We start from the raw sequence: 24,938 nt of genomic DNA, 5'->3' as shown, positions 1-24,938 counted from the left end.
GATCAAGTATTGCTGATTACTTTTCTTTGAATAGTTTACAGTTTTCAAATCTACATGTATTTGTTTTAGTGGGCTAAAGTCAGACATGAAACCTTTTTCCCCACTTCTGGAATTGTGTTGCATATGGAAGGGAACTGGGGGTAAAAAAATAAAATTTGTAACAATGAGCAGTTTATTCCAGTAAAAAACATAGCAAACAAATATACTACAGACAATTGTCATCTACTGACCATTAAATATTATTGTATAAATGCACTATACATTTCAGAGGAATGAGCACCAAAAGTGACTAAATATATTTACCCTATATCTCACTAAATAATATAATTAAAATAGTTACACACTATATAGCCATAACTTTTTTCCGTTCATGTTAAAGAATTTTAGTGAATTTACCCTATTTTTCATGTGTATCAAATTGCTCAATTAATATAACATTTCTGATGTAAAAAAAATCATTGTTTTTGTTTTTTATAATTAGCACATCCATTACTTCAACAATTTCATTTAAATAAATTAATTGTTCTTGCAAAAGACACAAAATATTATACTTTGCTTTAATCAACTGTTGAGTTATTTCAATTCTACAAAGACATTTAAAACAAGCTATCTGGTCACAGTTTTATCCTCTCTCACAAAGTGCATTTATACAATAAACAATGTATTCTTCTACTACACACATTCATCTTTATATAAAACAAAATCTATACTGAATAGCAAATCATTTGAAATGATAGGCATCAAATCTCTTTTAATCAAATACATACTACTCAAATATAACAGCACTGAATGTTGTTGGCATTATCTTTTATCATCATAAATCATAATACAAATGTTAAACTGGTACATGGAAATCGGTCAATCTAATCCTGCCACATATATGCAAAAATAAACAAACAAAAATAATAAACATTTACTTAAGAATTTTCAATCGGCAAGAAAAACTCAATTTCTCAAGGCAAAGAATGCAGGCTAGACAGGCTGTTATACCATTAACTTTTAACATGGTTTTACATAGTCATGTTCATACCATTTCATTTTATATATAAAAGACTGTTTACATGGATTTATATATTTATGACCCTACAATTTCATTATGTGTATAAAAGTATGTACAAATGAATTTAAAACATTGAAATCATTTTAATATAAAGGTGGTCTTTTTTCATGGAGTTAAAATTTTCACAATTTATAAAGGGAAACCGTTTATTGACACATTTTTCTCTAACTGGGGAAAATAACCCACTTTATGGTATAAACTTTAAATATATTTTGTAATTACAGCATATGGATATATGATAAAAATTAATGAAGCAGTCTGAAATGAGGTAATTATACTTATTAATTTGACATAATTATTGCACATTTTCTAATTATGGCTCCTAAAGTAACTTAGGCTGCATTCGTCGGACAACCTATGGTAGTTATAATGCCAATGACACTTCTCTTTAAAACCAAGAGCTAATGTGCATGAAGGTTGCTGGAATGACAATCAAGCTATGCATAATTAATTCTTAGATAAAACTAAGTATGTAAATAGGTAAAACCAATGCAATTTACAGTGATTTTTGGAAAGGAAACAATGATGTATTCAATCTTCATTTTACAACAGAATGATGAAACATAGCTTATTACCAAAAATGCAAAATACAATAAACCAAAGTAAATTTCCTTAGAGTGTAGTTTGAATATCTGAAAGCCATGAAACAACTTTTCCGTTATTTTTCTCAACACTATTAACTTATAATATCCAATAACATGTCGTCAATATTAATTGATAATAATGATCTTATATTACGTGCGACATATTGTATATTGCATGCATACAGAAAACCTAATTACAATTCACATGCCATCACTGAAATTTTACAGACGTGTCAAATAGAAATAAACTTTCTGCTAGTTTATCATATATAGTATAATTTGGTATGATACATACATAAAATTCTTAACTTAGGCGTCAATAATTTAACTTAAGTAAAAGTAATTTCCAAAGTAAGCATGCAACTTCTAATATGTTTGTAGATTGCAGTACATATATATGAGACATTTGTATAAACTTTATAATTTACTGGTTTTGTAAGTTGTAGTATTGGGATTTAATACAATTGTAATTCATTATTGGTTTTTTTTTAAAAATATATCATTTGTAAATATTACTGGATTTTCAACTTCATTGAAGTTCAACTATTTATGTCAGCCCACATCGGTATAAATTCTTCAGCTTGACTAGAGTATAATGATGCTGTCTTTTTCATGTATTATGCTTTTTTCAAAAGCACACTATATCACATAATCTTTGGTTCAAAGGTTAATATTTTTCACTTCCCTGAAGTCACATGGTTAGCATGATAAATACAAATATTGTTCCTCAAATTTGATCCTAGTTTCTAATTGAAGACTATTCTTAAAATTCATCATGTCTTGTTAGTGCTTCACCGAAATCTGTTGCTTGGCTTCCAACAAATGTGTCATAATGTTCAATTATTTCTTCTTTACTTAATTTACCATCCTGAAAAACAAAACAGGAAAATATAAAACACAATTTTAAAAATACAAAAATCACTAGTAGTTATTTCTGCATCAAAACAATACTCTACAAATGCAAGGTAACTATCATATTGTATTCAAACATTGATGGGTTCATAATTATGGAACTCTAACAGCAACTATTTTCTCCGTGTTAGCAAAATAGGGTTCATCACAATCTTAAAATAAAACAAATTGCCTGTGAACGCAATATCAACAGATGAAAACACTCTAGCCTATTGCTGGAAGATTGAAAACTAGACGTGTCAGTATGACACAAATTCCTCACCCTGCAGCCTGAATGGTAAAGGTCAGTCAACCAAAACAAAACAAAAATAATACACTGATGAACAAAAACTATATCTGGCTCTGCTGGCATGACAAGATAATTTTTTTCCAATCTAAAGATTATTCAACAATGGAATTTTAACAATTATACAGTACAAAATGATCTTTAAAAAACATTGAATTTTGAAGGCTGTACGGGTATGTAAAGTGTTGTTTTTTTTTAAGTCATTTGGTCTCTGGCAGAGAGTTGTCTCATTGACCATCATACCACATCTTCTTATTTCTTAATCTACATTTTTACTTTTGTATCTGTAATAATCAATTTCCAACTGACTTATACAATAGTCCTGATACTTACCAGAGATGCATGTGGCAAACAAATAAAATTTAAAGATTGTTTTTGTACGTCCAGTTTTCAATATTGAATGAAATATCAAGGTAAATTTATTATATGCCCTTTTCTTGAAAAAACGGAAAGTATTTGTGCTTAATTGTATATCAAATCGATTTTTCATCCATAGAAGACCAAAATATTTGTGAACTAAAGTATTTCAATTTAAGAATTTGCGTTCAAACATAAGTAGGTATGTCTAAATTGAAGTGAGGAAAATTCCATTTACAAAAAAGGGAATTAAGGGATCCAGAAATACTTTATGGATCAAAATATATAATGAATGTTGGGTTGTTAAAATACAATGTTCTTATCAAAGCTTATGAGAAAAGGTAATTTAAATCCAGACTCTTCTTGCCAATTCATACTAAGAACCTTATTTTCAAAGAACAGAAGTGTATCTATTACCAAATCCCTGAGATAATCTTCACCTTTAGATAGATTTAAATGAAGACTGTCTAAAAACAAATGTATAATGCAGGGCTCACACTACTTCAGAATTATAGGGAGAAGTGACTCTCTTTTTGAAACTGATAGGGAGAAGTGGTGAGATTTGAAAGAGAAGTGCTCATTCGCGCGGTGCGCTACAATGTTTGGATTTTACAATAGTATAAAGGGCCATATGTAAATAATGTTCTTTTTATATTGTTCAATTCATATCTGAGTAAAAAAATTACAATTAAATTAACATTTTAAATTAAAAGTTGTTTAAATTTTACTAAGGTTCTTGTGAGAAACTACCAACTAAATATCTAGCACTAAAAAAAATTTTAAAAATGTAAAGAAATTATAATATATCAATTACAATTTAATTAAAAATTATTTTGTTTATGAAATTCAGTGTTTCTCATAAAAAAATATAAAAGTTATTAAGCTGGGCCATAATATATTGATATTAGTATAATAGTCTCAGAGTTAAGCAATTTTAATCAATAGTTTGAAACAATCCATAAAAAATATAGGGAATTAAATACACCAATCAATTAGATGTAACCAAAAGTCTCTTAATGCGTGTGGAATGCGTAATTTTCCCTTTGGGATCAATATTCTTCTGTCAGCTGTTCCATCCGTGCGTCCGTAGTAATTATTGTAAAAGTACGGATTTCGGTCATAGCTGGTCCGGTTCAGATCCGTTGTTTAGAAATCGGTCAATGGCGGACGAATGCAAGAAAATTTACAAAAATAAACGATGTTTGACAAGTTATTTGGAAAGGAACATAACGTTTTTAATGCAATAAATGGATTAAACATTTACTGGAGGCAACTTTTATCACGTTTAAATGAAGTAACAAACTTATTTTGCCGCCGAAATTTAGGTTGATGTACGTTTTCGAGTAAGAACTTGCGGAAATGCACCAAGTGATAAAAAGTTGTATTTTTATCAAATAACCTGCTTCACATTGCGAAGACAATGCTTCAACCTCTTTTCTAAAGACAATGAATCGTTTATGTCTGAATTTCTTTAATTATCAATAAAAAATTGATGTTTCATCAACTTGGTAAAAATTGAAAATGTCCGATGACGGAAGCGACTGAAAGCGACTGAAAGCGAGTATCGTCAAGAACAGGGCGACTTGTTTTCGCTTTTGGGGGTCGGGGAAAGCGAAGTGACGATCGGGAAGGCGACTTCTTCGCCCAAGTCGCCTGGTAGCGTGAGCCCTGCAATGGTGTTGGTAAAAACAAAAACAAACCACATCATGCATATAATTGAAAATAGATATGTCTGAAGTCATTAAATCGGTAAGTATCCAGTACTACAACCACTTATCTAAATTCAATTGAAAATCAATTGTCTAATATTTATTTGAAAATCTGTAATGTTGAATGGGACCATATTTGCAATTAAATAACCAATATATCATTCATAAATATCAGCTGTTACAATATATAAATATACAATAAAGTTGATATTACTATTATGTAGGTATACAACATTTATATCCGAGACACAAATATTAATCTTTAACAGAAAACAGCTGACACTCATGACCATATTTTGTGACAATATCAGAAATGGAAAGTGTCATTAATCCAAAAGATAAATACATGCAAGCAAATGACCATCCCAAAGTAAAAGTTTTAGTCATGATGTGGAAACTATTGTATATAGACCAGACAGAAGAAGTGCAATCTATGTGTAAGGTTTATACATGAGACAGATCTAAAACTGACAAAACTAACTAAACACTGAAGATGAACTATATTTCTGTAAAATTTTGTGAAATAATTGTTTCTTTAGCAGTATTTAATATGAAATCATAGATGAAATCTTTCATTTATCAATAAAATGGAAAATATCTCTGATCTTGAGATGAGCAACACACCATTTCATTCAATATGAATTAAACACATCTTTTTTTATAAAAATTTCTGTAAAATAGTACATTTTGTCAATTTTTCAGTTCTGTATGTTGTGAAATATACTTAGCCTTACAAAAACAAAAAGGAATTAGTAGCATGAAATAATTAAGTCTAGTCTGTTTACAATAATTTCCAAACCATGTGACACATTTCAGCCAATAAGATTTGTGGTTACAAACCTTGTTGGTATCTGATTCATATATCAAGTGCTTGGATTCAGCATCAGTATGATCATAATCAGGGGGGATAATCCAGTCTTTAACCTCCTCGTGATCCATTTTGCCGTCAGAATTTTTATCACGATATGTATTAAACTGTTCCCTTTCACTTTTGACCCATTCAGGTTCTTCCCCATCTTTATTTGGCCACATGTCACCTACAAAGGTCAAAAAAGGTTAATATTAAGGTCACTCTCAACGAACCTTATTTTCATCAGCTGTGAAAACAAGATGCTGTGCTTCTGATTCACTATGATCGTAATCTTGTGGTATAATCCATTCCATCACTTCCTCAGCATTCAGTTTGCCATCTTTATCTTTGTCACGGTGGTTCTTGAACTGTACTTTTTCACTTTCCACCCAGTCTGGTTTTCCTTCGTGAGGATAGTCTTCATCCTCATCCTCTTCATCCTCGTCATAAACGTCAGCTAAATATCAAGCACAGTCAAGCAATCTACTGTTAAACTGAGTAAACTAGAAAGGTTTTTTCCTCTTTTATAGTAAATTTATACACTGTTAATTCATCTTTAATTCATTCTACTGAAATCCTGAATATTCAAAGAATAATCCATTTGTCCTTTTTGATCAATAAAATATGTTTAAACTAAACCTGAATATTTAACAGTTGTACAAACAAAAAATTGCACTCATTCAAAACTTACTACTGACTAGAAATTCAAAGAATCAGAAAACTGGAATAGGTATCTGACAGATCAAGAAAGGGCATAGACATGACTGTCATGATGCTGACAAAAAAATGTCATTTTATTTGGTCCTTTAAGGAAAGAGTAACTACAAATTTTAACTTTATTCAGCATAATGAAATTTAAAGAATCAGAAAACTAAAAGTGAAAAGTGTAAATACTTAACAACATATTTCTGTTAAGTTGGTGATAAAATAATGAAGTAATTCTTTTCAGTTCCCCTGAAGAAATTTTAAGTTCTTTCAACATATTGTTCCTTTGAGAGACACAAGAAACATTGCCTATATTTTGATGATATACGTCAATACTTTGCCTTCAACAGGCGTATATACCGGTAGTATGTGATCCCAGTTTCTTTGTCAAAGCCATTAATGTGGATTTTTAAGATTTTCATGGGTATTAATTTCCGCAGATTGAGATTTGATTTCGTTGTTCGATATCTCTCCAAACGAAGCCAAAATAAAAATTTGTAATTCCTTGAACATTTGAATTTGTGGTTCACCTGTATCAACAAAACCCACGAAACATGGTATCCAACAAAAGATAATGAATCCATAGTATTTCGACAAACCTATACCATCTGACATACAACACTGCAACATTATTATCATTAACTTTGTAAGATATTTGTTATGTTCTTACCGATATATTCTTCTAGACTGATATAACCATCTTTGTCCTTATCAATATCTTCCATGGTTTCCTGAATAAAAAAAAAAAACCACAATCAATTTAGTTTTATTAAAACAAACCAGATGCTCCACAGGGCACAGCTTTATACGACTGCAGAGTTGGAACCCTGAACAGTTGGGGAAAGTATGGACACATCATTCAAGCTTGATACAACTCTGAATTTGGATTGTGATCAAATAGTTGACACAACATAGGTTTCTGACACAGAATGAATGTGGTCTAAGAACTTAAACTTAAAAATTTTAAATTGGACATTTACCTATTATGGTCCAATATCCAAAATCTAAATACATGGTTAGATTCAGCATATTTCAAAGAACCCCATATATTCAATTTTTGTTGAAATCAAACAAAGTTTAATTTTGGACCCCGATTTGGACCAACTTAAAAACTGGGCCTGTAATCAAAAATCTAAATACATGTTTAGATTCAGCATATCAAAGAACCCCAAGGATTCAATTTTTGTTGTTATCAAACAAAGTTTAACTTGGACCACGATTTGGACCAACTTAAAAACTGGCCCCATAAGCAAAAATCTTAATACATGTTTAGATTCAACATATCAAAGAACCCCAAGAATTCATTTTTTGTTAAAATCAAACTTAGTTTAATTTTGGACCCTTTGGACTTTAATGTAGACCAATTTGAAAACGGGACCAAAAATTAAGAATCTACAGACACAGTTAGATTCGGCATATCAAAGAACCCCAATTATTCAATTTTTGATGAAATCAAACAAAGTTTAATTTTGGACCCTTTGGGCCCCTAATTCCTAAACTGTTGGGACCAAAACTCCCAAACCAATCCCAACCTTCCTTTTATGGTCATAAACCTTTTGTTAAAATTTCATAGATTTCTATTTACTTATACTAATGTTATGGTACGAAAAACAAGAAAAATGCTTATTTAGGCCCCTTTTTGGCCCCTTATTCCTAAACTGTTGGGACCAAAACTCCCAAAATCAATCCCAACCTTCCTTTGGTGTCGATGAACCTTGTGTTTAAATTTCATAGATTTCTATTTACTTATACTAAAGTTTTTGTGCGAAAACCAAGAATAATGCTTATTTGGGCCCTTTTTTGGCCCTTAATTCCTAAACTGTTGGGACCAGACTCCCAAAATCAATCCCAACCTTCCTTTTGTGGTCATAAACCTTGTGTTTAAATTTCATAGATTTCTATTAACTTCAATTAAAGTTATAGTGCGAAAACCTATGTGACAACGACGACGCCAACGTCATACCAATATACGACCACAAAATTTTTTTGCAGTTGTATAAAAACGATCAGCTTAGTTTAAAATATAACAATGTGTAATCTATCACATGAGGTTTTTCATTATGAATACTTAAAAGTAGAATAATGAGCTTTTGATAATATCACTTTAACATTAAAATTCAAAAGCTAGAAACCTTACTTTCAGCCTGATAAAACGTTTAAATCAATTTCATCATATCAAATATTAGTGACAATTGAAACAGTTTGGGTCAACTGCATTATGCAATATTTTTTAACATACTCTACAGAAGGGCTGTACCATATGAAACAGAAGGGCTGTAACATACTCTACAGAAGGGCTGTACCATATGAAACAGCTTTCATTTTGAAGTAAATAGTTATCACTCTTTTCTAAGAAAACTTTTGTTTTAAGATTTCATTACAATATTTTACCTGTACAACAATATCTCTCATATGTTCTGCTTCTTCTGGATGTAAAAAGTCTGAAAACTCTGTTTTGTCTAATTTTCCATCTTTATTTTTATCTGCAGCTTTCCATCTTCTCTCATCACGATTGATCATATCTTTGTAACTAAAGTTTGGTGAGTTTTCATCATTATGGTCTGTAAAAAAAATTTCAATAGTTCAAATAAATTATCACATTTATGAATAATATTACACATCCGACAAAATTATCTCTATTTACTTATATTGGTTAGAACAACACTTTGTGCTGATTTCATATTTCATAACTACAACTTAAAGCAATATGGGTAAAACAAAAAACAACAGATAATCAAGTCAATTTGTAAATAAACTAGCTTCGAGTGTGAAAAAAATTGTTTGTTTCATATGCTGTCACAGTGTGAATTAAAGGAGATTTGGTGATTAAATAAACATGAACATAAATGAGACAGCATTGGTCAGTCTATAATATTTAATACAGAAAGTATTGCTTTATCTAAATAGACATAACTACAAAAGGGATCAAAAGAGAAGTCTGTTATAGAGAAGATACCAGATAAAATCAATTCTTTTTTTTTTTAGGTTTGGAAGTACATGTATGCTAAGAACATTTATAAGCTATAGTTGAAAATATAATTGTAAATTATATAATATATATTAATTGGAATGCAAGTTTCTTTTTTGCCTACCAAATTGAAACCTGAGAAGTGCCTACAAAAATTTTCAACATAACATGAATGAACAATATATGAAAATCAACAGCATTTTAAAGAAAATTACTCATTACGGTAAAAAAGTTAGTTCATATATACTAGCAAAAGGTACATTTAGTTTTTTGTCTAAATATTAAAAGTATACTAGAAATCAAGTGAACACAAAAGGATAACCTCATGCAAATTGATTGTCTCCTCTAAACAATGTTTATTAGGGTGTTTAACACCACCGTAAGACCTTGGTTTGAAGCCAGTTTATGCTTGTGGAGGATGCCATAGTATGCTGAGTAAACCATTGACCTTTGAAAAAAGTGGTAATGCTTGTCCATTTAGATCAGGTTCCAAACAAACGTTGCCAAGAGAAGGGCTTTGAGCTTGCAACCTCAGAGTTTACAGGCAAGTGTTTTTGTAGATGAATTACTTAGGCCTCCTTAAAAGGCATAATCTTCCCTCAAACAAGTAGTTAAAAGTTCTGTAAATATCCCTTCACCCCCTTTTTGATTACAAAACGTACAAGAGACTATATATATTATTTCCTATATTTGTAGTTAGTAATTTGAGTTATCTCCCCTTCAACATAAAAGACAGGAATTATATACACATCATCAGATAGATTTCTACAATGTGTAAAGTTTAATCAATATAACTCTAGCTGATTAGGACTTGCTTTTACAATGCATATGGACAACAAGACATGATCCTTTATCCCCACCCCCTTATAAAAATTAGTTTATCTATCTTTCAGTTAAAATAATATGCACCCTATCCCATTGAACACATAACTCCACTTGCTAGAGTTAATATTGCTACAGAAGACCTACCATCTTCAAAACCATATGTTCTCTTTTTATATGCCTCCCATACGAGTGTGTCTCCCTGTATGTCATGATCTTTCCACATACGATCTGTGTCTGTTGTGATGTAACGTTTCTGTACATACTGTATCCATTCTCTCAATTCTTCTTCAGTTATTTCCCCATCTTTGTTTTTGTCAATTTTGTCAACTAAAATACTGTAAAATTACAAAAAACAAATATATAAAACTAAATATTGAAATGTGATCATCAGACATCAACATTTACATGTGACTGAAAAGTTGGTAAATTAAATTACATAGTTAAAATTGTATAAGTTTGGTTGTTGCTTTTTCATTAGCATATATATATATACCCTACATATTAAATGCTTCATACTAGATATATATCATATCTAATACAACATAATTCAATGCATAGTTTAACTAACATAAGTAAATATAAAATTGAATTTTTTATCTGTAATAACTGTTAACTTACGCTAGTCTTTCTTTACTCTCTTCTGGTGTTAATTGATCAAATGTTTTAGCTTCTTCACGTCCAAGGAATGCTTCATGGTCATAATCATTATTGTGTTCTCCTTCTTCTTCATGAAGGGACTCGCTTAATTTCTTAAAAAAAAAGGATAAAATGCATATATCTATACATGTTAGTAAATGTAGTATAATTAATCAAGAAATTTTGTTCAATCATTAGAGGATGAACATTAATGTTTTAATTATTATATTATTACGAAAATGTTCAAAAACAAAACTATCTTGTAAATTTTCATATATAAGGTACATCATATTTTTAACATGTATATAAGAACATATAAAAAAAATGTGTCGAAAGTACATGGATGCCCTACTTGCACTATCATTTTCCATGTTCAATGGACCGTGAAATTGGGTAAAAAATATAATTTGGCATTAAAATTAGAGAGATCATACCATAGGAACATGTGTACTAAGTTTCAAGTTGGTTGGACTTCAACTTCAACAAAAATTACCTTGACCAAACCTGAAACTGGCACTTCCATTTTCTATGTTCGGTGGACCGTGAAATTGGGGTCAAAAGTCTAATTTGGCTTTAAAATTAGAAAGATCATATCATGAGGAACATCTGTACTAAGTTTCAAGTTGATTGGACTGCAGCTTCATCAAAAACTACCTTGACCAAAAACTTTAAACTGAAGCAGGACAGACGGACGAACGAACGAACAGACGGACCAGAAAACATATGCCCCTCTACTATCGTAGGTAGGGCATAAAAAAGAGAAAGGTGATAAGATTGATATCATAATATGACAGTAACAAAAAAAAAACTGCATCAACCGCATGACCTGAATATAGGTATCAAAACCCCACAGTCATTTTCAAAACATATAAATTATTACTGGAATGCTTAAAATATGATTTATTTATATATATCTTGAAGCAATATAGTAAAGATGTACAACTGATGAAAGTCACACATGAAAACATTCATTGTAACTCTTAACCTATAGTATTTTCTCTGTAGGGCACATATTTTATGCGGTTTAATTTTTAACTGCACTTACCCTCTGTATTTAAAGTGTTTCCTCTCCATGAAATTTATTTTTATTTTCTATTGTAATAATAATTATTTACATGTAAAATTTCAACAAATGCGCCATAACATGTTTTTTCGTATCTACAAGAATCATAGTACCGTGTAGTAGTTCAGTGGAAACTTTTGTTCAAATTTTTTAATTTCACTAACCTACATGTATGAAGGTTCTTGGCACCGAATATGATGTAGGATTTTTTTAACAAGCTCCCCCCCACGAACAAATTTCCTTAATTCAGATGTTTCTGTTTATTTAAATAAACTTTTGTTCTTAAGAGTTGCCCTACCAGAATATTATAATTCTAATTTTGCCAAAAAATCCAACGTACTGTGGTTCTGATGTCAGATCAGAATTCCACCTACAATACATAAAAAAATGTATTTGTAAACTTATAATATAGTTGTCTACAGTAATGAAATCAATTTGTGTAAAAAAACTTTTTGTTTGTTACAAATGCATGAAAATTGTCTGATTTCACATTAATTCATAACCTGGTATTCACTTTTAATTGGACTTACATGTACTTTATTTCATAGCAAACCCCCACCCCCTTCTTGGTATTTTCACTCTCTCTTTAAAACATACATCTTTGGGTTGATATAGTATAGGAAATGGAAACTTGTAGCAACTTCAACCTTGTTTGGCGACTAGTAAAGACAAAACTAATCTTCATGTGAGTATATTGCTAGGAATACAATTGAAATTGTAAAGCTAGGGTTATCAGAAAAGTGATGCACTTTAACACCTCCCATCACAAGATAGACATTATGTTAAAACAAACTGTACTGTGATCAACAAAATAGGCAATGGAAAATCCTTACATATTTACCTTGTCATGAACTCGGTTTTTATGGTCGTCTTCTCCTGGCTTTGGTATAGCAGAACAGTATGAAACACTTAAAATTCCCAATACTACATAAATACTAGAGGCTTTCATTTTGAAATGCTGTAAATAAAAGAAGATTTAGATTGAAAGTTTTTACTGGATCAACCAAGTATGTCCTTGGACCAATTTCTTTTCAAATCTTCATATTTTATGTTCCATTTGAACATCAACAACAATATATTTTTTAAATTGGAAAAAGAAAACTTTGCAAATTTCAAGACCTTATACCACCTAGTAAATTTTGTATAATAACATGCACATGTATGTATATTCAGAGATTAATGTATGCAAATTTCAACAAGCCCTAGCTTGCAAATGTACAATGTAAAGTTGAGTTATTAATGTTAGCTTGACTTCAACCTATTTTAGGACACATCCTCTGGTGCTGGACAGAATGTTCACTCATTTGTTCATTCGAGGCATTTACAAAAAAACAAAGTTTAAATATATATCACATGTGTTATTTTTTTTTCTCTCTATCAAATTTATTATATATATATGTATGACCTTCAGAAGGAGTGTACTCATAAGTTTAATCACAAACACTGGCCATATTCTGATATCTTTACACACATAAAATTCAGATGTGGTTTGATTGTCATTAAGATAACTCTCCACAAGAGACCAAATGACACAAAAATTAACAACTATAGGTCACCTTCAACATGTATAATTAAAAAAGATTTTGTATATATATGCCTGTAAAGTTCACAATGTTGTTGCCTCTGTGATAATTTCTAGATAATGCTCATGTAAATGTATCTCAATAATTGATAAAGGATTAATGATATTTTTACCAACCTAGATTGTGGTTTTTAGTTCAGACTGCTATGGGGTATTTATTCATCTTTTTTTTTTTATTCTATGATCAAAATATTTCTTAAAAAAAAGCGTGTGGTGCCAATTTGATTTTTTTCATTGTGAATTTTTTACTTCATGTTCCAAGGTGTGGTTAAAATATCTCTTAGATGTCATTTCGGATTTCCCCCCTCACCCCCCCCCCCCCCCCTAACATCCCCTTTTTTTTATTCGCTGCTGGATAACTCGGACTAAAACAAAGTCGGACTATAACAAAATCGGACTATAACTAACTCGGACTATAACAAACTCGGCCTACCATTATTCATATGCAGAAATATATTGAACCAACTCGGACTACGATTAGAAGATTGTTTTTTTTTACTGTAATAAAAAAAAAATCTTATAATATATTAAAATTATATACAAATTTATGAGATTATAATGAATATTTATGAAAAAAAAAGATCGTATATAGAAATGATTAATATTTGTTACATCAGTTGAATTAGATATGTTTAAATGAGGGTAATTAACTTATACTTGAAATATTATTGTGATTTATGATGTTTATTGACAAAAGAAATTTTAATGATTGGCGTGTGTTCGTGTTTTTAGTGTGTTTAATCCTTGGTGTTTATGATTAGTAAATAAACAAAGACAAATTTGATTGACAGTGAATGGCTTCTTAACAATTTCACTAATCTGTAATGGATTCAGCAATTGAAAAGCAATTATATTCAAATGGTCACATCAAACAGATACAATGTTTTTAGAAAGGCAAGCCGAGGCAAACATTTATTATACATGTATCCAAAAATAGATTTGGAGTAAAATTGAAAAAAACAACACAGATTTCTTTGATCTTACCAAATACTTCTATAAAATAACATGAAAAAAAAATCCATTATCATTTTCAACATGGGTACCGACCACTGCGTCGAGTGTTCTAGAAAAGTTACAACAAAGCAACATGCCTTACAGTGTGATTCCTGTAGTTTGTGGCAACACAGAGTTTGCAATACTGGTAAGTGTTTCTATATATTATTCTTGTTCAGTAAGATACTTCTTCTTTGTATTAGCTTCCTATATGAACCCATTTTTTTTTATACTACAAAACTTATCGTATTTGTACATGTGTGTGTATAACATATTTCAACGACTATACTTGAAGTATTTTTAAAGTATATATGTTTTAACTCGCAGATATGTGGACAACACATGGCTATGCAACACCGTTTGGCATCCACGCAACTGGAATATCTTTCAGACCAGCATCAGGACCAATAATGATGTTGAAGGTATGTATTTTCTATTTTTATTTAACATAAGAATTTCATTTTCGTATCAAACTAATGGTATTATTATAGTGTAAAGAATATTATGAAATTAATATCTATGTAATCACATGACGTTACCAACAAGGATTACTGCAATATAAATTATATAGATATAGGAGGTTATGGTACGATTGCCAATGAGAGAACCCCAAGCAAGTCACAATTTATAGAGGTTAAACAATATAGTTATATATATATTAATAATAAATCATGTTGGTTTTTTTTTTGCTGTGATGAGGCAAATAGCTTATATATGTATGACAATACATCATTTCTTATAATTCAATTCTATTTAAGGTTGGCACACAAGAATCAACTCTGACATCGGGAAAGCTAATGCCGCCTTCTACATCTTAGTACCAGCACTTCATCGTGAAGCCAAGCTTGTGTCTCTTACAGTCCGCTTAGTTTCTGAAGAACAGGTCCTCAGGAACCAACGCACACGCTACAAGGAGCTGGAAGGTCGTCTTCATCAGCTATGGGACCAGTACACAGAAGGTGATATCACAGCATCCCGTCTACTTCGTGATTGTGGCAACATCTACGGTCCGTCCAATGACTAGCTGTTAATTGCTCCTGCCGATGTTTATACTCGTCTTGCCTTGACAATAACATTCATTTTTGCATGTTATCTCAGATATGACTCAGAATTCTGTATGTGCTATGTATGTTTTGTATGTGCTATGTGTGTTTTAAATGTGCTATGTATGCTTTAATTGTGCTTTGACAATGAACATTTATATCTGCATGCTTTCAGTCTTATAGATAATGACAAAATACCTTTGACTTTAAAATGTGCTTGTGTTTTATATATGCCTCATATTTTTCGTAAGAAATATTAGAGATTATTGAATGACGAAATCATTGTTATGTTTTAATTGTTTGTTGACATGAACATCTACTGAAATAAAATTTGTAAACCCTATGTTTTCTTTATTCTTAAAAATAGTATTACATTGTACAGATAAATCACACCAAGAGACCACCATACAAAATATGATCAGAAACCAGAAATGCTACAATTCACTGAATTGTCTTACAATAATTAACATAAGATGTGTAATAATAACAAAACAAAACTGAAGTCCGGTTATAGCCAATACAAGACAAGACACATTTAATTGGATATTTAGTATTTAGTTCCCAATTTCGTGTAATAACAGGTACTTGGGTGATTAGATAGGTGTCAACAGTACATGTGCCAGTTGTTTGTTAAACCTATGGTGATTTAAAAGGTGTCAACTATACACGTGGCATGATGTCATAATCAATTAAGATATGCATATAATAACAATTTATTCTGAGAGGGACATTATTACAATTAATAATACAAAGACAAATGAGTGGTAAATTTTCAATATATGATTTTTTTTTGTGTTTTTATTTTTAAATATATCTTGTAAACGTATTTTTTTTTATCCCCTTCAAAAATGTTCAAAAATAAATTATTTAATAAATTGAATATAAAAATTCATTTTAAATTAAGAATAGAAAATAAATTTCCAATAACAACAACAACCAACATTATACTTATATTCTTCTAGTAGTCCGAGTTTGGTATAGTCCGAGTTTGTTATAGTCCGATTTTGGGAGGCCGAGTTTGTTATAGTCCGATTTTGTTATAGTCCGATTTTGTTATAGGCCGAGATATCATGGATTCTTTTTATTGATGTTATGTGTTCAAGAATCTAAATAAATGTTATTTGTTGGAGAATCTAAATCAATGTTATTTGTTCATGAATCTTAATTGTTGTTATTTACGAATAATTCATAAAAAAATTAAATCCCATGGGTGCAACTCTTAATATTTATTTCATTTTCAAGTTTTTTAAAGCCCTTGCTCTTTCTCAGGTATTTTTTGTCAGTTTACTTTTTGCAATCTGAGCATTGTAAATGTAATAACAGCAAACATGCATCATCAAATTAGTATGTATACATCTACAAATGTAATTAATCAATTATATTTTTTTTTATCTGGCATCAAAGATAATATTAAAAGTAGTGATAAACAATGAATCGGATGATAAACAAAAACTGCAAAGTGCTATTCAGAAAAAAATAACCTTACCCATCTATTATAAAAATGAAATCCGAAACACACATTACTTTTTGATAATTAGGTTCTTGTGTTTTTGCCACTTTACAAAAAAATATAATTTTCGAAAATATTATATCGAAAAGTTTATAACAGCGATATAAAGCGATCACGAAAAGCCCTGAATTGGCTGAAACCAGAGGCAGAGACAGGCAAAATATCATAAACAATTACTTCTATGTAACAATAGGCTTACACCTTATAATTACATGTATATGTGTTTTCAAAAAAGCAGCTATAATTTGACAGATCAAATAACTAGTATAGTAAATGCAAACTTTACATTGTCGATTAGTCGATTTTAATTCGCGTCAATTACAGGAGATGTAAGCCACTTACCGTAATCGTTTATACACCTGATTATACAATATGACTTAACAATCAATATACAATGTACTTTTCACTACTTAACACATCTGTGCAACAAAAAAGTCGATTATTGTTGTTTTCATTTTATACTAACCTCTCAGCTAAGTGGAGATAACCCAAAGCTACACGTTGCAACTGAAGTTGTCCAATCAAAATAAGGAACATTGCACTTCGGTCCAGCCTGCTTGTGTACGCTGACGATAAAACCAATATTTTGATTGGTTTTCGCAGAATGAATTACATTCTTAGCATTTGCCAGCGTGGCAGAGAAATTTGATCCGCCGTCGCAGAAGGGGGGAAGCGTCTAATATTTTGAGAAAATGAAACAAAAATGTTCTCGAAAGTTCCTTTTCATAAATATATATTTCTAATCGCTCATTGTTTACAAATACATTCAGAGCGCAGTTGTCATGTATTACTTGTCACATTTAGAAACACATAGTCAGATTCAGGATGGGGAGGGGCTAGCTTTTGACAGACCCCCTTTCGTTGAAAATACGACAAATGGAAGTTTTTAACTACCTTGACTGGCTATACAGCCCTTGCACGGTCGGCGTGGAAAATATTTAGCCCGTTGATTATAAATATAGGGAATCACTGAAGCTTGGCCGACTTGAAGTAGGCCCATAGGGGTCAGTCGGTGCCCCCTTTTATAAAAAGTTCCGCCGGGTCCGCGGCCACTGATATAACGGTTTTTTTTTTTTTTTTTTTTTTAGTCTAGCATTTCTCCTTATTATAAGAGAAGTGAAAAGTTGACTATACAAACCTGTGCCAAGACACAAATGTTCACTGGCCTTCACTTGAGTTGTCCAGTGCAACCACATTTCTAAATGTTTTTTGAAACGGACAAAGATTGAAAAAACCAGGACTCAGTTTAAAAACTAAAAAAACTAACACTATAATAAATAAATTAGCACAATGATAGTCGCGGCCTTTCTTAATATAGTTCGCCCAGTCACAACTTTTGGTCTTTCTGTATATCACTGAACTTATTATTGATTTGTATTTCCTAAGGTGAACAGACGGATAAACCAGGCATTTTGAAGGGGACATCATTTAATTTTTGGAAAGTCATAGTATTGAAATTTCAGCCTGATATGGGTTGTATCTGGTATAAATAGCATAGGCAGATCCAAGGGGGGATTATAAAGGGAATCACCGAAGCATGACTGTAGCGGGTAGCCTCTTATTGCAGCCAGTGCATACCCCCTCCTGTATACCAAGTTCTTTATCCGCCTCTGAATGTTAGTTCCAGGAATATGTTTCATGTTGGTGGAGTTAAGATAATGTGCTGGTTGTAATACAGTAACTGTTTTCTTCAAATTATAGGCGTAGTCTACAAAATTCCAGTGACCATGCAGACACTTTTCTCGGAAAATTTCCTGCATACCTTAATATCATTGTTATATACTTATATTATGTATTTTTCACAGACCATTAAATGGCCCTTGTGCCCAACTACGGACAGGTTCTTGACTAAAGCTGATTAAGGAACCACAATACCGATAATTGCATGAAAGTTTAAAATGTTTTGATTCGTAAACTATATAATTTTTTAATGGGGATACTGAAAATGCATATTTACAACCCATATGCTTCTTTCCGTGTCCTCAAAAAAGCAACACAGTATACGTAATGCATAACTATGATGGATTAGGAGAATGATGCAGAACATGACACGTGTATAGTTAATGCCACGTGTAAACTTCTTACATCTGAATCATTTGACACACTTCCGATATATTCCACTTGATTGATATAAAAGTAAGTACATGTGCAACGGCTGTTGAAAACTACTGTTCCACTTGAAGTATTTTCCAATAAACGCTCCACGAAATTTCCCAAATATCTTGTGAATAAAAGCAAACATAACATTAAACATTTCCGCATATCAAATAAATGCTTAATAATATACAACGAAAAACGTCTCCTACAGAAAATTGCAAATAACATATACTAAGACTGAAAAATAATGGTAATTAAACATGACCAGAACAAATTTGGGCAAATAAAATATATGTGATATATATAATCTGTGTATTTTTTGTTTCATGATTTTGTTTATAATCATATTTATAGCAGTAGTGGAATATTGTATAACCATAACTATTATAGTTTAATTTTGTTAATAATTATAAGAATTAAAAAATGCAGGCTAGCTATCACGTACACTTTATTTAATATAGCGGACAACATTCTTTAGATGTATCGAGAGATGTATAATGCAAAATACCCAATTCAATGAAGCAGCTCTTGTTATGCTCCTGCGAAATAAAGTAAGATCATATTGTTATACTCCTGTCTGTCTGCCTGTCGCACAAACTAAGGGTATATGTATAATTTAAATAGAAGATGTATGTGGTATGATTGCCAATGAGACAACTCTTCACAAGAGACCAATGGTTTGTTTACGTACAGTTTTAAAACTGGGAATTTTGTACATGCAATATCTTATGATTGTTGGTCTATTTCAAAGTCTACGACTGGGAATATCTGTGTTTATCGTTCATATCAGAATGTTACTGAACGGTTATTTAATAATGCGCTGAGCATATTATGATCAATACGGCCTCTTAAAAATATGTGACGGAATAAGGCATGTCTTAAATGGGCACTAGCTACGAGATATATAAAATCTAATATATTATTTTTTTTTGCTCAATCATTAAAGGAATGAAAATAGTGAAATAATAATTCGCGTTTAGCAGTCAGTATGGTTTAATTATGTCAAAATAAGCTAAAAAAATTATCGATTATGAATTATTCACTTGCACGTGAATAATCGACCTCATTGAATCCGTATTCATGTGAATTTCTTTTTGACCCATTAGCTTGAGATGGATAACACGTGAATTGTATGTGTAAAATTATTTAAAGGAAAAGAATGCATGTCAACTTGGCATTGAAAGTGAAACAAAGGTAAACCATTTCAGTGATAGACTGATTCGATCCACAAAAAATCTTTCTTACACAGCTAAAAACGATGATAAACATTTTTTTCCATGCTAAAAGTGTACACAACAACTCCAAATACAAAAAAGGGTAACTATAAATGTAATTATTTATAAATATTTCGGATAACAGATATCCTTCCTCAGTGAGATCTGATGTTAAATGAATCATCTTTAAGTCTTCTTAGATTAAACTGTTACAATCTTGAAATTTATACAATAAAAAAGTCAAACCGAACATCAGTTAAGACGCTTGCACCATTCTAAAAATTTATAAACATAACATAGGTTGTATGGCTTATTACAACAGAGAGTTCAAATGTATGCTTTAAATACAAATAATAATGCATGATATGAACTAGCACAATTCTAAAACTTTAACGGGAACGACAATTATGATGGTACAAGAATGATTACGTCAATAAAATTCCCAAATAGACAGCACTGAACGATCTAAATTTATAAATATTTTAAATTGACAGAGTAAAGAAGCTGCAACAGACTCTGAGTATTTAAACATCGCGAACAAGCAGCCGTTAAAATGTAATAAAAAGTTTTGAATAGGTATAACTAGAAGAACGTGGTTGGTACTTATACATCCCTCAAAAAATTAAGCAATTTAAATGGGCATCTTCAACAAGTTTATTTAGTGGATGAGAAAGGTTAAGAAATAGAAACAGAAACTGTAATAATAAGTAATATAACCTAAATGTGAAGCACTACATGGAGTCGAACTACATCTTTTCATTTATCCCATTTGGTGCCAAAGTTGTTAATTTCCTTATCCAAAATCTTTCCCGAGCGAGTCTTTCCTCCTTAGACCCAGCAGAGTTGTGGTCAATGATTTTAATGGTCAGTCGATTGAGATCTGCCTTAGTGTGGCCAGGGGATCTCAAATGTCGACTGAGAGGGAGGTCTGGCTTGCATTGGTAGTCGCTACGATGGCCGTTCATTCGTCTGTGAAACGGCTGTTCTGACTCGCCAACATACTGTTTACCACATTTACACTGTAAGAGATACACAACATTTGAAGTCTTGCAATTAACATTGCAAAATATGGTGTATTCTGTACCAGTGGAGTGACTGTTAAAAGTCTATGTATCCAGTATTTGTTTGCAAGTCAGACATCGTTTATTTCCGCAACCCTTGCAAGAGCCCCCAGATGAAGAGCCTGCTTAAGAGGATAAGTCAGCTCTCACCAGCAAGTCTTTAAGGCTTTTGGGCCTACGGAAAGCCAGTACAGGTGGCTCGGGAAAGATCTTGGATAGTTTAGGATGTTTTTCGATCTCTTTCCCATTTTCGCGGATTAAGTGAGATAAGTTGTCAAATTTTTGATGGTAAGTCAACACAAAAGGCACCCTCTTGTTGACCTTTTTGTCTTATATTGTAAAAGCTCATCTCGGCTGATGTTGTTAGCACGAGAAAAACCTTTATCAATGTCTTTTCTTTTGTAGCCCAGATGTTTACGGTGACCGCGAAGTTCTTGTAGACGTTTTTTTTCGCAATATCGTTGGTGGAGCAAATCCTTTTTATTCGTATGGCCTGGCTGTAGGGAATACTCTTGGTGCAGTGTTTGGGATGACAACTCAAAGGAGATAGATATTGATGTTTGTCTGTGGGCTTGCAATACAGATCAGTAAATATGTTTCCATCCCTCAATTTCGTTGTAGTGTCAAGAAATGTGATCTTAGAGTCAGAGATTTCATATGTGAATTTGATTGAGGGATGGGCATCGTTGGCATGATGAATGAACAAATTTAGTTCTTGTTCAGTATTGTCCCACTTCATGTAAATATCGTCGATAAATCGGAACTAAGAGAGGGGTTGATGAAGAGATGAATTGAGAATTCTCTGTTCTAATTTCCCCATAAAAATATTGGCATAAGACGGAGCCATCTTTGTTCCCATTGCTGTTCCATTAACTTGGAGGAAGTGTTCACTATTGAATGTGAAGTTATTGCATTTTAATACCAATGTAAGAAGCTGGATGAGACATTCAGTTGGTGAATGTAAGGTGTTACGAGAGTTCCAGACTTCCCTACAGGCTTCAATACCATCGTCATGGGGGATGTTAGTATAGAGGGAGGTAACATCAAGCGAGACAAGGATCGTTTCAGGTGGGAGAGGGTTCAGAGATTCCATTTTCTTAAGATAGTGTGTTGTGTCTTGAATATAGAATGGTAAATTTTCTACATGTGATCTCAGATGAAAGTCAATAAATTCTGATATATTCTCTGTAGGGTGGTCATTGGCAGAAACAATTGGTCTACCTGGATTATTGACTTTATGTATTTTGGGCAGAAGATAGAAACGTCCAGGCTTTGATTTTTCAGGTTTTAGATATTCAAATGTGTCTTCATCAATATGTCCCTGTTCACACATGTTTTTCAGGTTTGTGGTGATGTCTTTGTTGAACTGAGGGGTGGGGTCAGAGTCTAATTTCTTATAAAATCTCTCATCAGAGTTGACGTTCTGCCTCTTGAATGTAGTCACATTTGTCCATGACGACAACAGCCTACCTTTATCAGCTGGTTTTATTATAATAAACTTGTTGAAGATGCCCATTTAAATTGCTTAATTTTTTTAGGGATGTATAAGTACCAAGCCACGTTCTTCTGGTTATACCTATTCAAAACTTTTTATTACATTTTAACAGCTGTTTGTTCGCGATGTTTAAATACTCAGAGTCTGTTGCAGCTACTTTACTCTGTCAATTTAAAATATTTATAAATTTAGATCGTTCAGTGCTGTCTATTTGGGAATTTTATTGACGTAATCATTCTTGTACCATCATAATTGTCGTTCCCGTTAAAGTTTTAGAATTGTGCTAGTTCATATCATGCATTATTATTTGTATTTAAAGCATACATTTAAACTCTCTGTTGTAATAAGCCATATAACCTATGTTATGTTTATAAATTTTTAGAATGGTGCAAGCGTCTTAACTGATGTTCGGTTTGACTTTTTTATTGTATAAATTTCAAGATTGTAACAGTTTAATCTAAGAAGACTTAAAGATGATTCATTTAACATCAGAATCTCACTGATGAAGGATATCTGTTATCCGAAATATTTATAAATAATTACATTTATAGTTACCCTTTTTTGTATTTGGAGTTGTTGTGTACACTTTTTTAGGCGTTTATATAATTTATTTATTGTGAACATGTATCGTTACTCGTAACGATCCAGAGCACTCGTGGGGAATATCGTTGACTACTATTCAGACGTTTTATATGAAATTAAATAGACCTAGAAAAAAATCCAACAGCACGAGTTTGCTTAATCTATTTATATCTATATTTATATTTACATCGCTTATAAGGTCATAGGATGACTTTAGAGGTTAACTCAATAGTTAATTAGATGGCCTTTAGACTGAAATACACATGAAACGAAGCTACGTATTTTCATGCCCGTGTTCTGTTCACTGTTTATATTATACCTTTAAAAGTTTGGATAAATGTTTTACATTGTTATCAGGGGCGTAGCTGCCGTTAGGCACTTTAGGCACGTGCCTACACATAAGTTTTTCACAAATATTTTTTTTTTATTAACGTTAAATTAAAAATAATTAACAACGTTATATATGTACATGAACTCCAGTGAAGTTGTCACAACTCTAATTATCGAATGTCATGTGTACACTAGTCTCTCGTCCTTAGTGAATGGAATATTGGATAGAATTAATGTTTTTTATGTGTGTACCTTTTATAGAAACTATAAACTAGAACTTTGGTTCAGATCATTTCAATTCTATCAACAAAAACTTGAATGAACCTCAACTTAGACACATGAATTTTTAATTAGTTGTTGTTAGTTTTCAACTAGCTTTCCACTTTGTCTTCACCCGACTTGCCAATGTTGGTCGTACGTTTGGCTGTGCAGGATTTATAAATACGTAATCACGTCTGGTCAGAATGGGGAAATTTAATATTATGCCTAGTTGTAGAGAGAATGCCACTCTTTGAGGAGTTCGTAGTTGGTCTACTGAAAGGCAAAGTTTCTGCTCCTATCCAATAATCCCTCATTTTCCAATGCATGGCATTTTCAAATTTCCAGACCTTCGTCCTATACAACACCTATTACAGGACTAAGCTCCCTGTTGTGTTTATTGTAAATAATCAATTTGGGTTTTTTTTTTGTTGTTCTAAACTTCCATAAATATTTTACACTGGATGTTTAAAAATCAATCTATCAAATAGCTTCCAGTAGTTTTGAGTACTCTCAGATCTACGTGTAATGACCACAATTATTCAAATTCCTAGGTAGGGATTTTACAGTACAGCGGGATCTAAAAAAATACGGTTTCTTGAATTTTGTTACGTTAGTATGAACGGAACAGAACTTTTGCATTAGGCATCGACTATGCGTGTTGTATGTGTTTGTGTGGCTAGGGTCAGTGGCGGATCCAAAGGGGGGGGGGGTCCGGGGGTTGGAACCCCCCCTTTTTTTGGGCCGATCAATGCATTTAAATGAGAGCATATAGTTGGACCCCCCTTTACTCTGTGTTGGGAACCCCCCCCCCGTTT

At 31.8% G+C, this 24,938-nt stretch overlaps 1 protein-coding gene and 1 long non-coding RNA gene across 5 annotated transcripts; one reads left to right on the top strand and one right to left on the bottom strand.

Annotated features, from left to right (window-relative positions):
- Nucleotides 1–154: 154 nt before the first annotated feature.
- Nucleotides 155–17,672, bottom strand: LOC143082825 (calumenin-like). Of its 4 annotated transcripts, none has more exons than XM_076258699.1 (8): nucleotides 17,550–17,672; nucleotides 12,797–12,913; nucleotides 10,875–11,005; nucleotides 10,401–10,591; nucleotides 8,855–9,024; nucleotides 7,134–7,194; nucleotides 5,992–6,215; nucleotides 155–2,512 (listed from the first exon to the last, which is right to left on the bottom strand). In XM_076258699.1, exons 2-8 carry the CDS (start codon nucleotides 12,902–12,904, stop codon nucleotides 2,408–2,410), a joined length of 990 nt encoding a protein of 329 aa, XP_076114814.1. In that variant the 5' UTR covers nucleotides 12,905–12,913; nucleotides 17,550–17,672; the 3' UTR covers nucleotides 155–2,407. The 4 variants fall into 4 exon arrangements, with proteins under 4 accessions (XP_076114814.1, XP_076114811.1, XP_076114812.1 ...); XM_076258696.1 differs by having other exon boundaries at nucleotides 12,797–12,915; nucleotides 17,554–17,611; XM_076258697.1 differs by lacking the exon at nucleotides 5,992–6,215 and adding an exon at nucleotides 5,749–5,945 and having other exon boundaries at nucleotides 12,797–12,915; nucleotides 17,554–17,602.
- On the top strand, nucleotides 14,855–15,914 carry LOC143081643 (uncharacterized). Its single transcript, XR_012980005.1, has 2 exons — nucleotides 14,855–14,952; nucleotides 15,289–15,914. It is a non-coding gene; the product is annotated as an uncharacterized LOC143081643 (long non-coding RNA).
- Nucleotides 17,673–24,938: the final 7,266 nt, after the last annotated feature.

This window comes from Mytilus galloprovincialis, chromosome 7 (genome assembly GCF_965363235.1).
Source record: "Mytilus galloprovincialis chromosome 7, xbMytGall1.hap1.1, whole genome shotgun sequence".
Classification (NCBI taxonomy): Eukaryota; Metazoa; Mollusca; class Bivalvia; order Mytilida; family Mytilidae; genus Mytilus; species Mytilus galloprovincialis.
This window is presented reverse-complemented; position numbering and strand designations above follow the sequence as displayed.

Coding starts and splice junctions, on each gene's coding strand:
- LOC143082825 (XM_076258699.1), bottom strand. CDS start 12,904: ATGAAAGCCTCTAGTATTTATGTAGTATTGGGAATTTTAAGTGTTTCA. Junction 6,216..7,133: donor CAGTCTAGAAGAATATATCG/GTAAGAACATAA, acceptor CTTGATATTTAG/CTGACGTTTATGACGAGGAT. Junction 2,513..5,991: donor TCACAGCTGATGAAAATAAG/GTTCGTTGAGAG, acceptor TTTGTTTTTCAG/GATGGTAAATTAAGTAAAGA.